The sequence below is a fragment of the Aquarana catesbeiana genome, linkage group LG05, assembly GCF_042186555.1.
Source record: "Aquarana catesbeiana isolate 2022-GZ linkage group LG05, ASM4218655v1, whole genome shotgun sequence".
In the NCBI taxonomy this organism is placed as follows: domain Eukaryota; kingdom Metazoa; phylum Chordata; class Amphibia; order Anura; family Ranidae; genus Aquarana; species Aquarana catesbeiana.
Genome location: NC_133328.1, coordinates 618,065,109 through 618,080,203, shown reverse-complemented (window position 1 = coordinate 618,080,203; position 15,095 = coordinate 618,065,109). Strand labels below are relative to the sequence as shown.

At 43.3% G+C, this 15,095-nt stretch overlaps 1 protein-coding gene across 1 annotated transcript in view; it reads right to left on the bottom strand.

Moving 5' to 3' along the window:
- The window catches only part of TG (thyroglobulin), a 399,523-nt gene that overhangs the window by 267,917 nt on the left and 116,511 nt on the right, over window positions 1-15,095 (bottom strand). Inside the window, exons 23-25 of the mRNA XM_073632844.1 lie at window positions 8,648-8,767; window positions 3,070-3,185; window positions 1,141-1,249 (exon numbers count right to left, since the gene is read on the bottom strand). Coding sequence (XP_073488945.1) covers window positions 1,141-1,249; window positions 3,070-3,185; window positions 8,648-8,767 — 345 coding nt within the window. The remainder of the gene's footprint in view (window positions 1-1,140; window positions 1,250-3,069; window positions 3,186-8,647; window positions 8,768-15,095) is intronic.

Genomic DNA, 15,095 nt, shown 5'->3' with positions numbered 1-15,095 from the left:
CTCTTCTGGGAAGACTGTCCACAAGGTTTAGGAGTGTGTCTATGGGAATGTTTGACCATTCTTCCAGAAGTGCATTTGTGAGTTCAGGCACTGATGTGGGTGAGAAGGCCTGGCTCCCAGTCTCCACTCTGCTATCGGGTTGAGGTCAGGACTCTGTGCAGGCCAGTCAAGTTCCTCCACCCCAAACTCGCACATCCCAAAGGTGTTCTATCGGTTTGAGTGCACTGGTGCGCAGTCATGTTGGAACAGGAAGGGGTCATCCCTAAACTGTTCTCACAAAGTTGGGAGCATGAAATTGTCCAAAATGTCTTGGTATGCTGACGCCTTAAGAGTTCCCTTTACTGGAACTAAGGGGCCAAGCCCAACTCCTGAAAACCAACCCCACACCATAATCCCCCCTCCACCAAATGATTTGGACCAGTATACAAAGCAAGGTCCATAAAGACATGGATGAGCGAGTTTGTGGTGAAGGAACTTGACTGGCCTGAGTCCTGACTTCAACCCAATAGAACACCTTTGGAATAAATGAGAGCAGAGACTGTGAGCCAGGCCCAATTGTCCACATCAGTGCCTGACCACACAAATGCGCTTCTGGAAGAATGGTCAAACATTCCCATAGGCACACTCCTAAACCTTGCGGACAGCCTTCCCAGAAGAGTTGAAGCTGTTATGCCGTGTACACACGGGCGGACTTTTCAGCATCAAACGTCCGACGGTCTTTCCGACGGACTTGCAAACGACCGGACTTGCACACACACGAACGGACTAAAGTCCATCCGAAAGTCCGGTCAGTTGAACGTGATGACGTATGACCGGACTAGAATGAGGAAGTGCATAGCCATATAGTGTGTATAATTGTTGGGGGTTTTTAAGTAATTTTCTAGCAACAAATGCTGATCTTAACATGTCTGCAAAAATACAAAAATTGCCCCGGATGTGAAGTGGTTAAACTGGACATCCCCTCTAAGTAAGTACGGTTCACATGACAGCTATGTGCCAGTTGAATCGCTGTCTAAAATAGAACATTTTGCATGCTTACCACTATTGAAGAGAGACTCAGTGCAGAAAATACAAGTATAATATTAGATTGTGGTGAACAGATGACGGCTTCGATAAGAAAGTTGTGAGAGTGAAACTGACCTTTCTTTCTGTACACGCTTATGTCTTCTATAGAGGACAGTCTGACTTTATGCTGGCAGCGGAGTCGCTCCATACTGGTGGCGGCAGAGTTCCCCAAAGCAGTCTGAACCTGAAAGAGGTAGAGATATACACTGTGATTTGTTTACTTGTTTGCTGTACCATATTTTCACAACAAGGCTCCATTTACACTGAAATCAGGTGGCCCTGCCCCTTACCTTTATAAGAAATGACAAACAGAGAAGCAGTAGGCAGCCAGCCTTCGTGTCGGCGATAGTGTCCCTTTTTATTTTTTTACGGGTGCGGCAGACAGCATGAGTGATGATGGATTTATGTCAGAGGACACATTTTTAAATTTTTTAATACAGGATTTGTCAAAAACTGTGTCGGGGCTGTCTTAATAGCATCATGGGCCCCTGGGCAAAGTAATGCACTGGGGCCCCTACCAGCCTTCCCCAATTTACGCACCTACTCTCAAGAATTAAAGTATAAATAGTACACAGTATATTCATTAGTACTTTCAGTAAAATCAATATGCCATAATTCAAAGACTAATCAACACAAAGGGCAAAGCATAGAGAAGAAAGCAGAACAGTGGCGGCTGGTGGGTTCTTCTTTTAGGAGGTCGGTAAACAAAGAACACCCCCCCCCCGGCGGCGTGCACTGAATGCCCCCCGGCGGTCCAGTACTTACCTGTGGGTTGGGGTGTTCTCTCCTCCTCCACTGGAGTGCAGGCAGCGGCCGCCATGGCCCCGGTGATCGCTCCTCTAGCTTCCTCTGCCATGTGTCTCCTCTTCCGACCTGCCTCTGGCTCTAATCAGGTTCTTAAAAAAAACACCCACCCCGCATAGGAATCCATGGTCCAGCGCTACTGATATGTAGATCAGGGGGCCGGACGCATGATAGGAGAGGCGGCACCCGTGTGCCCTCTATGGATGGGCCACCACTGAAGTAGAAGGACAGTGTGTGTGTGTGGGGGGGGGGGGTCAGGAGAGCACAATACAGGTTCTGGAATACTTCCCGGGACATGGCCATCCCTGGACAGTTTAATAAAAAGCATGACTGTCCTGGCAAATCCAGGACAGTTGCCAAGTATAATGTAATGCAAGAATGTCATGGGGCTCCTATGCACCTGGGCCCCTGGGCAGTGCCCAGGGGTGCCCATGCATTAGGATGGCCCTACATCATAGCACTGGGATCTCTGTGGAAGCTTGAAATCGATGTATTAGGCTCTATTACTACAGTGTTCTCCTCTAACTTCCAGGTCTCATGCTGAGCGTCTGTCCTACTGCATTCTGAACACAGGAGGCTGTTTGGTTGACAATTGTACTATTCAGGGAACACTTTGCATCTTCTCAAAAAATGCAAAACGTTCTCTGATTGGATGGGGTAGAGGGGTATTGCAGTGGTGTCATGCTTTCCATCTAGTGCTTAGCAGTTACGCCTTACAGCACTGGGGTCCTCATTTTGGATCTTGGCCAGTACACTATTTGCATGGAGTTTGTATGTTCCTCCTGTGCTTCTGTGGGTTTCCTCCTTGTACTTCAGTTTCCTCTCACACTTCAAAACATGGTGGTAGGTTAATTGGCTTCTGTCTATATTGGCCTTAGTATGAGGATGTATGCATGTGTAAAAGGGACCTTAGATTGTAAGCTCCTTGGAAATGACGTGATTGTACAATATTATATTAAATAATTTGTACTATATAAATGCCTGTAATAAACTTTTTTTTTTTTAAATGGGTTTCTGCAAACTAGGAGACAAAGCTGATATTGAATTGCCACATAACTACAGTCCCGAGTATATATTCAGAACTTACAACTCCGAAATACACTAAAACCTTCTATCACTGATAGAACCCAGTACAGTGTCTACCTCCCTAAGAATTCCCCTTTACAGCCTTTTTACTACAATTGATAACAATGATAATACCTGATTACTGGTGGAACAGATGATATTTGAACCTTCTCCGTTATACTGCTCACAGGTCACCCCTGTGCCATTCCCAGATACCGTAACATAGTCACACGATTCATCTTTTGCGCAATCTGAAATAATAAAAGTTTCCAAAATACAGCAGGTACAGTAGGTATAATGCACTTAGATAATTTGAGCTGGTGGAAAACTTGTTTCCTCCTTAAAATCTCCACATTCCTTTTTTTTTCTGCTGCTGTGATCTGACTTCCTGTTAGAGGGTGGCTACATTCATTTTCCATGGTCCCCTGTATGTAGGAATGTAGCCATCCTCTCTTGCTCGCTACTGAGATGGACTATGGGATTTGTAGTGTGCATAGAGCAGTGTACATGACCACAACTAACGTGCACTACTCGTTCCAAAGAAACAGAAGAGGGGAGAGGTTCAGGAGCTCACAGAGAATGCTACAAGGAGGTAAAAAAAAACAAAAAAACATTAAGGCTTCATGTACACTAGCCTACACTGGCAGCTCCTAAACTTGAGTTTTGGAGCTTTTGGTGTTTTTTTGCCAAAGCTCCTAAACTGAACTCCATAAAAGCCTGTCCATGTACACATAGGCTGTTAGCATAGTTTAGGAGCTGCGGCGTTTAGGTAAGCTTCAGCCTCCCTCTCCTGAACACGGAAACATTGCATTCAGGATAGGAACATTTTGACCGCCGACTGCGGGAAAACGCAAAACCGCGCTGCGTTTTTGACGAGATTTTGCCACATTTTGCAAGGATAATAAAAACAACAATAATCATAATTTTTTATTATTAATATTATTATGATTATTAATAATAATAATGTATTTAATATATTTTTAAAGGTTCATTATTATTTATTTAATATTTATTTATAATTACTTTTGTACACATTAAAAAAATATCTTTAGTCATTTGTGTATTTATTTTACATTTATTTATTCATATATTACTTTTATTTATATTTTCCCATTTGAGCAGAAAATCGTGTAAAAATGTGGCACAAAACACTCGAAAAGCACACAAAAACACGCAAATTGTGCGTTTCTATTCATTTCTATGGTAATAAAAAGTTGCCAAAAACGCGCAACCAATTTGAGCCACAAAAAAAAGCTTCAGAAATTTTTTGAGCTTTAGGCGTTTGGTTTCAGGCGACTTGGAGTGGAGATGTGAACCAACTCCATGGAGAATAATTGATTTTTTTCACCTCCAGTGTTTTGGAGCTTTGAGCTTCAATCTACAAACTGCTCAGGTGTGAATGGGGCCTTAGAAAGAATGTCATGCAAAATAGATGACAGGGCCATTAAGTACTGGATGTGTATTGATTTTTTTTTTGTAGAATAAGGATATCGTTTAGTGTCACTTTAAGTTTAATGGCTTAATGCTCTATGTACACTACAAATCCCATAGTCCATAGTTCATCTTGGGAGCGAGCAAGAGATGGTGGCTACATTCCTTCTCCATGGTCCCAGTGTATGTAGGAATGTATATAGTGAGAAAACTGTGCTTGGTGTACACAAGGTATTGATGAATTAATGTATTGATAAATTATAGTGAATTAAATAAAATCAACAGCAGCACTCACAAAATTGATCAAATAAAGTCCATACGGGGAAGAATAAAAAGTGTCCTCCGGTTCTTAATAGGTGCAATACCAAGTGCTCCCCATAGGAAAAGACAGGGCAAATGTATCCTCTTACCAGATCATTAGACCTATCAAGGTCTTTCCTGGTCCACCTCACGTCAGCACATAATGGGTTAACACCTCCTCTGGAGCCCCCCAGGACCACCTGATCCTAGCTAAATAAAAGACAGCCCCTCCCCCCAACTAAAGTGTTCTTTTTTTTTTGGTCATGCTCCAGACCATCTGTTGATTGCAGTTGGTAAGTACTTGGTTGCTGCAAATATATCCCCCCTGCCGAACCTACCCCTCCATGTTCAGCCTCTCATGGAGTTGGAAGACTCTGAATGTTGGATGGTAAACCCTCCTAAAAACTGTGTGCCCAGTGTGCCGGGCTGCAGGCAAAATAATGCTTAAACAGCAATGACATTTTACAGATGTGGTATTATAAAGACAATCTATATACAGCTGCAATAAAAAGTATGTGAACCCTTTTTGAATGATATGAATTTCTGCACAAATTGGTCATAAAACGTGATCTGATCTTCATCTAAGTCACAACAATAGACAATCACAGTCTGCTTAAACTAATAACACACAAAGAATTAAATGTTACCATGTTTTTATTGAACACACCATGTAAACATTCATAGTGCAGGTGGAAAAAGTATTTGAACCCCTAGACTAATGAGATCTCCAAGAGCTAATTGGAGTGAGGTGTCAGCCAACTGGAGTCCAATCAATGAGATGAGAATGGAGGTGTTGGTTACACACCAGTTCTGGGTTTGCTTTTCACAAGAAGCATTGCCTGATGTGAATGATGCCTCGCACAAAAGAGCTCTCAGAAGACCTACCATTAAGAATTGTTGACTTGCATAAAGCTGGAGAGGGTTATAAAAGTATCTCCAAAAGCCCTGCTGTACATCAGTCCACGGTAAGACAAATTGTCTATATAAGGAGAAAGTTCAGCACTGCTGATACTCTCCCTAGGAGTGAGTGTTCTGTAAAGATGACTGCAAGAGCACAGCGCAGACTGCTCAATGAGGTAAAGAAGAATCCTAGAGTGTCAGCTAAAGACTTACAAAAGTCTCTGGCATATGCTAACATCCCTGTTAGCGAATCTACGATACATAAAACACTAAACAAGAATGGATTTCATGGGTGGATACCACAGACGAAGCCACTGCTGTCCAAAAAAAACATTGCTGCACATTTACAGTTTGCACAAGAGCACCTGGATGTTCCACATCAGTACTGGCAAAATATTCTGTGGACAGATGAAACCAAAGTTGAGTTGTTTGGAAGAAACACACAACACTATGTGTGGAGAAATAGAGGCACAGCACACCAACATCAAAACCTCATCCCAACTGTGAAGTATGGTAGTGGGGGCATCATGGTTTGGGGCTGCTTTGCTGCGTCAGGGCCTGGGCGGATTGCTATCATCGAAGGAATAATGAATTCCCAAGTTTATCAAGACATTTTGCAGGAGAACTTAAGGCCATCTGTCCACCAGCTGAAGCTCAACAGAAGATGGGTATTGCAACAGGACAACGACCCAAAGCATAGAAGTAAATCAAGAACAGAATTGCTTAAACAGAAGAAAATACACCTTCTGGAGTGGCCCGGTCAGAGTCCTGACCTCAACCCGACTGAGATGCTGTGGCATGACCTCAAGAAAACGATTCACACCAGACATCCCAAGAATATTGCTGAACTGAAACAGTTCTGTAAAGAGGAATGGTCAAGAATTACTCCTGACCTTTGTGCACGTCTGATCTGGAACTACAGGAAAAGTTTGGTTGAAGTTATTGCTGCCAAAGGAGGTTCAACCAGTTATTAAATCCAAGGGTTCACATACTTTTTCCACCTGCACTATGAATGTTTACATGGTGTGTTCAATAAAAACATGGTAACATTTAATTCTTTGTGTGTTATTAGTTTAAGCAGACTGTGATTGTCTATTGTTGTGACTTTGATGAAGATCAGATCACATTTTATGACCAATTTGTGCAGAAATCCATATCATTCCAAAAGGGGTCACATACTTTTTATTGCAACTGTATGACCTTGAAGGAGATCCTTGTTGTGAGACTTAGGCTTGGATCTGAGAGCACCCTTTGAAGTACCTCAGGGTAAAACTAGTTCTTCTGACTAATTCTAAAGCTAGTTCTTCTGACAGCAACTACTTCAGGAGGTTGAAGATTGCAACACTTTCCTGCAGGGGCCCTTTGGTGTCTTTTCTTTTTTGTACCAGAAATAAGCATACTATGTCTATCTCCAAAGTTCAATTTTAAAGTGGTATCTGGTTTCCAGCAAAACTGAGAAGTAGTCCCTTTGAGTTTTCCCATGAGAGTCACTGAGTGCACCACAGGAAGACTTCAGTTCCTTACACATGGTCAAGTTACTAATGGTGTACTTAGTCAAAAGCGGAAAGTGGTCAATCTTTTCATTTAGCCATCAGCTCCTCGAGAGTCATCCACTGTTGGCTTACCAGAGTAGTTAGATTGGCATGCCGGAAGTAGGCCTTTCTGCTCTGAAACAGTTGCAAGCTTATTTGACTAGAGGAGTGGCAGCCTTTGGGACAGTTATGCCAGGATTGCTTGGAAGATATATGTAAGATGGCTAGCTTGAAGCTCTTGTGCGGCCTTCATTCAACTTTACAAACTAGATGTGTGGTCAGCAAGTTTGGGACAAGAGAGATCAAATTTATTTTTTTGGCTTTAGCAGCTTTTCTTTGATTGTTAGTGTCTCTTTTCATTTGTTCTCTCCCACCGATTTATTCAGCTATCATATATCCCGTCGTGTGCTGACGTAAGGTGGGCCAGGAAGACGGAAAATTTTTATTAAATACTTACTGTAATTTTTCTTTTCTGGCCCATCCTCAAGTCAGCACAGGACTCCCTTCCTAGTGGCCTGACGCAGGCTAGGTTTAGTTGGGGGACGGGGCTGTCTTTTATTTAGCTAGGAACAGGTGGTCCTGTGGGGGCTCCAAAGGAGGTGTTAACCCGTTGTGTGCTGACGAGTGGATGGGCCAGGAAAGGAAAATTACAGTAAGTATTTGATTATAAGTACATACTAGAATAGAGTTATTTTAAACTATGTTACTTTAAGTTGAGGAGTTAGAGTCACACTTGTGTTTATGTGTTACATTGAGATAGCGTGACTATTCATTTTACCAGTTTGATACATTAATTTTCTGGGCGTGATAGATGTGAAAAGTTGTTTCTTGGGTGTGATACATTTATAACAAAAGTATATAAACAAAAAAAACACAAAAAAAAATGGAGATTTTTTTGGTGCTTCGAAAGAAGCAAGAAAAATTCTCACTTCTTTCTCTTGTGTACATATCAGTGTGAAGAAAGTAGTGCATAGTATATCCATCACCGAAGCTCAGTTCAAATATATAACACATGCAAAGCCAAAAAAGTACGTGTCAAAGTGTATGTAGCCAAAAACAGACACAGCAAGTTTCATAATCTGATCCAATATAGAAGAAATTCATTTAAGGGTGTGGCAGAGCCTTGACTCTGAAACTAAAAGTGAACTCTTTGGGTTTGACAGGCACCCTGGGCACTGGAGGATAACAAAGGTTATAAGCAGGTGCCGTCCCATCTCCAATTCCTGCCTGAGGTTTGCTTTATCCAAATTGGTGGTTTCAAAATATTTACACAAGCAATTTACAGAAGAACTGGCTGGTCTAGATTCTATATCTTATTTTTGTATTTCAGATATACCTTTTCAAAAATGTTTTTTGAAAGCTGAGATAAAGTATATCGTTAGGAGGATCTGAATGGAACATCACCACCAAAAAGGGACTTTACTACCATGGAAAATCATTAACATTTCCAGGGATTAAAACATACTTATATGTATATATACAGTATATATTCCTGAGACTGTCCCTAGAAAAAAGAAACTGCATTACATTTCACCTGTACTAAGACTTACCATCAATACATTCCAAAAAGGTCTTCCGAAGTGTCTTAACTGATGTGGACTGTGCAATCCCCATGTTTTTATCATCAACAATTAGACCATCTTCCGGGACCAAGTCAAACTTTTGTAGCACTGGAATAACAATGTGCATATATGTCATTTAATGGGATGTTCTACAACATGTACTGAAAAAGCAATATCTCAATTATTGGTGGAGTCTGCTGGGGTCAGTCAACCCCAAGATTGTTTAGGCCTTTTGAGTATTCTAAAAGTTAGATCTCACAGAGTTGACTGTGGAATTTCAAATTTCCTGCTGCTCTAGGTTTGTTACCTGGGTATGCCTCCAGTGTTGTACTTTCCATGATATCAGATAAATTGAAATCCAGCAAGAGGAGAGAGACTTCCCTCCATAATAACTGCAACAGGTGTGCGCACACCTACCCTGTTTCCCTGAAAATAAGACCTAGCGTGATTGTCTGTGATGGCTGCAATATAAGCCCTACCCCCCAAATAAGCCCTAGTTAAAGTCATTGTAGGTCTTATTTTCAGGATAGGGCTTATTTTCAGGGAAACAGGGTAGGGTTTATTTGGGGGGGTAGGGCTTATATTGCAGCCATCACCGACAATCACTCTAGGTCTTATTTTCGGGGAAACAGGGTAGGAACGTACACACCACCAGAGTGTATAAAAGATACACTATATTGTTAAAAGTATTGGGACGCCTGCTTTTGCACACACATGATCTTTGATGGTATCCCAGTCTTAGTCTTTAGGGTTCAATATTGAGGTGGCCCACCTTTTGCAGCTATAACAGCTTCAAGTCTTCTGAGAAGGCTGTCCACAAGGTTTAGGATGTGTCTATGGGAATGTTTGACCATTCTTCCAGAAGCGCAATTTGTGAGGTCAGGCTCTGATGTTGGAAGAGAAGGCCTGGCTCGCAGTCTCCACTCTAATTTATCCCAAAAGTGATCTATCGGGTTGAGGTCAGAACTCTGTGCAGGTCAGTCAAGTTCCTCCACCCCAAACTTGATCATCCATGTCTTTATGGACCTTGCTTTGTGCACTGGTGCGCAGTCATGTTGGAACAGGAAGGGGCCATCCCCAAACTGTTCCCACAAAGGTGGGAGCATGAAATTTCCAAAAAATGTCTTGGTATGCTGACGCCTTAAGGGTTCCCTTCACTGGAACTAAGGAGCCATGCCCAACCCCTAAAAAGCAACCCCACACCATAATCCCCAAATGATTTGGAGGGATGGCCCAAAACTTTTGGCAATATAGTGTGGATGAATGAGTTTGGGGTGGAGGAACTTGACTGGCCTTCACAGAGTTCTGACCTCAACCCCATAGAACACCTTTGGTATGAATTAGAGTGGAGACTGTGAGCCAGGCCTTCTCGTCCACATCAGTGCCAGACCTCACAAATGCGCTTCTGGAAGCGTGGTCCAACATTCCCATAGACACACTCCTAAACCTTGTGGACAGCCTTCCCAGAAAAGCTGTTATAGCTGCAAAGGGTGGGCCAACTCAATATTGAACCCTACGGACTAAGACTGCCATTAAAGTTCATGTGCGTGCAACGGCAGGTGTCCCAATACTTTTGACAATATAGTGTATCTGAGAGACAGAAATTGTTAATTTATCAAGGAACTCTCAAGCAGCTTCTAGAGCAGCCATTCTAAACCAGGGTTCCTCCAGAAGTCACCAGTGGTTACTTGAGCTGTTGCTGACTGACCGTTCATTTGGTGGTGCCTGAATAATTCTCGGTCCAAAACCATTTAGCAGAGCCAGCAACATCAATAATTTTTTCAGCTGTCTGTAAGGGTGGCATTCTTCCCATTGATCTCCAAATTAATTCATTTTAGCAGGGGTTCCTTGAGATCTGAAAGTTATTTTGAGGGTTCCTCTGGGGAAAAAAGGTTGAGAAAGAATACTCTAGAGCAGAGGTTCTTAACCTGGGGTCCATGGACCGCTAAGTGGTCCAAGGTAGACATGTGCATGACGAAAAAATGTGTTTTGTTTCGTTTTGATTTGTTAATCTAGTTATTTTGTTCAGTTCAATTCGTTTGATTTGTTCAATTCATATTTGGAATTCGTATTAGGAATTTTCAAATTTTCTTCCAATTTACAGATTTTTTTCGATTCTAAATGTTCAAATCGATAAATTTTCGAATTGGCCGGAACTAGAATGTTATATTCTTTTCGATTTGAATGCAGCAAAGTGAACAAAAGAAAAACCTTCATCAAATGATTACAATGACTCTTTAAATCACCTTTGGCTTAACAAAAACAGCATTATTTTGAAAATGGTACTCTTATGCCCCGTACACAAGGTCGGATTTTCCGATGGAAAATGTCCGATCAGAGCGTGTTGTCGGAAATTCTGACCGTGTGTAGGCTCCATCACACATTTTCCATCGGATTTTCCGACACACAAAGTTGGAGAGCAGGAGATAAAATTTTCCGACAACAAAATCCGTTGTCGGAAATTCCGATCGTGTGTACACAAATCCGATGGACAAAGTGCCACGCATGCTCAGAATAAATAAAGAGATGAAAGCTATTGGCCACTGCCCCGTTTATAGTCCCGACGTACGTGTTTTACGTCACCGCGTTTAGAACGATCGGATTTTCCAAAAACTTTGTGTGACCGTGTGTATGCAAGACAAGTTTGAGCCAACATCCGTCGGAAAAAAATCCTAGGATTTTGTTGTCGGAATGTTCGAACAATGTCCGACCGTGTGTACGCCCTATAATAATACACACAGTCTTTCATTTCAGCATTATGTGTAGTTAGAATTCGACTGGAGTTCAATGTAAAATTTGATTCGAATTTCAGTCCGAATTTCCAAAATTCGGACAAATTTCATTACATTATTCGGAGCATTCGGTAAAGTTCATTCATATTGTATTTCGGGTATTCGGATATATCCGAATCTCAGAATAACGAAAAATTTGTCTGAATATTAATTCGGAACGATATGAACCGCACATGTCTAGTCCATGGATGGGTTTCAGGGATCCAAGAGAGTCAGATAAAAAATAACCTTTACATTCACTATACAGCCCCCCCCCCATGTCTCAATCAATGGTTTCCCATTGAAAGAAATGAAAGAAAACACACCCTGCTCCTGGCTATCGTTGTTGACCCATGTTTACCATTTAAATTTGTATCATCAATCTCTGCATAACTGCCATCTTGTGCCACTCCATAATACCAGGTGCTAATTCTTTTTTTCTAGTAACATAAGGAAATGGTTCTGGACGGCTGCACTTCCAAAAATCCTTTTATTGAAGCTTCATATGACAAGTGGTTGACAGATGGAGCAGGGGACAAAAAGGTAGACGCGTTTCGCGCAAACATTAGCCCCTATTTATTACCTATTACTCCCACTGATGTGAGGCACTCTTCCTCCCACTACCAATGATGGGGCATAACTTCTTCCTGACACCAAGGATAAGACACTATTCCTCCCACTGACACCTTGATGGAGCACTATTCCTCTCAATGACACCAAAGATGGGGCACTATTCCTTCCACTGGCACCAATAATAGGGCACTACTCCCTCCTTATTTTTTTCTTTGAATAAAGAGTTATACGTAGAAAGAAAAGAAATGGGGCACTATTCCTTCCACTGGTACCAAAGCTGGGTCACTATTCATCCCACTGACACCAAAGATGGGACACTATTCCTTCCACCGACACCAATGATGGGGCACTATTCCTTCCACCGATACCAATGATGGGACACTATTCCTTCCACCGACAACAATGATGGGACACTATTCCTTCCACCAACACCAATGATGGGGCACTATTCCTTCCACCGACACCAATGATGGGGCACTATACCTTCCACTGATACCAAAGATGGGATACTTTTCCTCCCACTGATACCAAAGATGGGTCACTATTCCTTCCACTGACACCAATGATGGGGCACTATTCATTCCACTGGCACCAATGATGGGTCACTATTCCTTCCACTGACACCAATGATGCACTATTCCTCCCACTGATACTTCCCACTGACACTAATAGGTGGGGCATGATTCCTCCCACTGGCAACAACAATGGGGCACTTTTCCTCCTCCTACTGACCACATGTGCTAAGTATTTTTTTTTAAAAGTAGAAACAACCTGGCGCACAACATATGGACAATTGCACCGCAGCGTCAGGAAAAGTGTGTATATAGTTCTAGGTGGTTAAGTTCCAAAATCCAGGAGTAAAGTCATAAATGAAAGATTAAAAAGTAATTTTAGGTGGCAGCCATCCCCGAAGTTTGTCCAAGACTCTGTAAAAAACGACAGAAAAGGAGGGAGGTGCACCTAAGTGTAGTATTAGGAAATCATCATCCTCAAAGGCTGCCACAATCCAGTGTGTCTCCCGGGGTTCAAATGGCTGTGGAGGAGAGAGCGGAGATGCAGTAAGCAAACATGAAGTCCGGGCTGCTCCGCATGGACCACACAGGAGGAAGTGATGTCATCCAGATCGTGGACAGGAGGATGGCTGGCTATGCACTTGAAGCTCGCAGCTCCTTCTACTGGACCCCAGAAGACAGGACCCCCCCCTGGCAGCCTTTGAGGATGATGATTTCCTAACACAATGCGTGTTTTCTGCCTACATCTTGTAAGTGCAATGTATCTTGTGCAATAATCTGTGTTACTACCCTGTTTCCCCGAAAATAAGACCTAGCATGATTGTCGGTGATGGCTGCAATATAAGCCCTACCCCCCAAATAAGCCCTAGTTAAAGTCCTTGTAGGTCTTGTTTTCAGGGTAGGGCTTATTTTCGGGGAAACAGGGTAGGGCTTATTTGGGGGGTAGGGCTTATATTGCAGCCATCACCGACAATCACGCTAGGTCTTATTTTCGGGGAAACAGGGTAATACTACACTTAGGTGCACCTCTCTTCCTCTCCCCTCCTTTTCTACGTAATTTTTTTTTTTTACTCTCACTGGCCACAGTCTGCCCCCCCTATAAGTCTGGAGTACCGTAAACTGGACCTTTGTTTAAAACGTTTGGAGACCCCTGATCTAGAGGAACCTTGGTTGAGAAAGGTTGGTTTTTTGAGAAATTTAATTTATGCACAGTGGTCTACTGGCCTTTAGTAAGGCAGAAAGAGCAATATCTAAGAAATAGCCACAAGCAAACGGGTTGGCGAGAATTATGTGAGCTTGGCCACCCCCCCCCTCCATCCTGTGGAGTGCAAAGCGGTCTTCCTCAGAGCTGAGTCTTTGGCTCTCCGATGAGACGTGTCCAAGAAGGCTGCAGGACCAGTCCCACAGCGCTGCTGTGCCTTGTGCATATGCAGTGGGGAGCCGGCTGTGAAACTTTAGGAAGCTCCCTTGTCCAACATAGCAGCACTGGAGAGCCAAAGCCCGGTGAAGACTCGGCTCTGAGGAAGAGACGCACAGAACTCCATGGGGTGGTAAGTGTCTTTTTCCTAAAAGTCAGGAGCTACAGGATTTGTTGCTGCTGACATTTAATCTTTTAAAAACCAAGTCATGTTTCTCTTTAACCACTTGCCGCCCACCATATAGGAAATCGGCAAAGTGGTTGTGTTATCCTGATCGGACGTCATATGATGTCTTTCAGGATAACAAGCCGCTGCACACCCCCGGGGGCGCGCATCACGGCGATCTTTGTTGCGGTGTGTCAATCTGACACACCGCAACTCTGATCTAGGTAAAGAGACTCTTTACCACATAATCAGCCGTGTCCAATCACGGCTGATCACAGTGTAAACAGGAAGAGCAGTTGATCGGCTTTTCTTCACTCACTGTCAGATGCAAGTAGAGGAGAGCCGATTGGCTGCTCTTCTGACAGGGGGGGGTCTGTGCTGATTGATTATCACCATAGCCCCTCTGAGGATGCCCACACTGGACCACCAGGGACACCACCAGCACCACCAGGGATGCCCGCCACTAGTCACCACCCAGTATGCCACTCATGGCCACCAGGGATAACAATCAGTGCCCACAATGGATGCCAATCAGTGCCCACAATGGAAGCCTTCCAATCAGTGATGCCCATCAGTACAATCCATTAGTGTTCATCAGTGCCACCTATCAGTGCCCATCCGTGCAGCCCATCAGTGCCCATCCGTGCCGCCTATCAGTGCCCATCCATGCCACTTTTCAGTGCCCATCCATGCCGCTCTTCAGTGCCCATCAGTGCCGCCTTTCAGTGGAAATCAGTGCCACCTATGTGTTCCCATCAGTGCTGCATATCAGTGCCACCTATCAGTGCCCCATCAGTGCCACATGTTAGTGCCCATCATCAGTGCCACCTCATCGGTGCCCATCAGTGCCGCATATTAGTGCCCATCATCAGTGCCCATCAGTGCCACCTCATTGGTGCCCATCAGTGCCGCCTTATCAGTGCCCATCAGTGCAGCCCCATCAGTGCCCATCAGTAAAGGAGAAAACTTACTTATTTACAAGTTTACACATTTACAC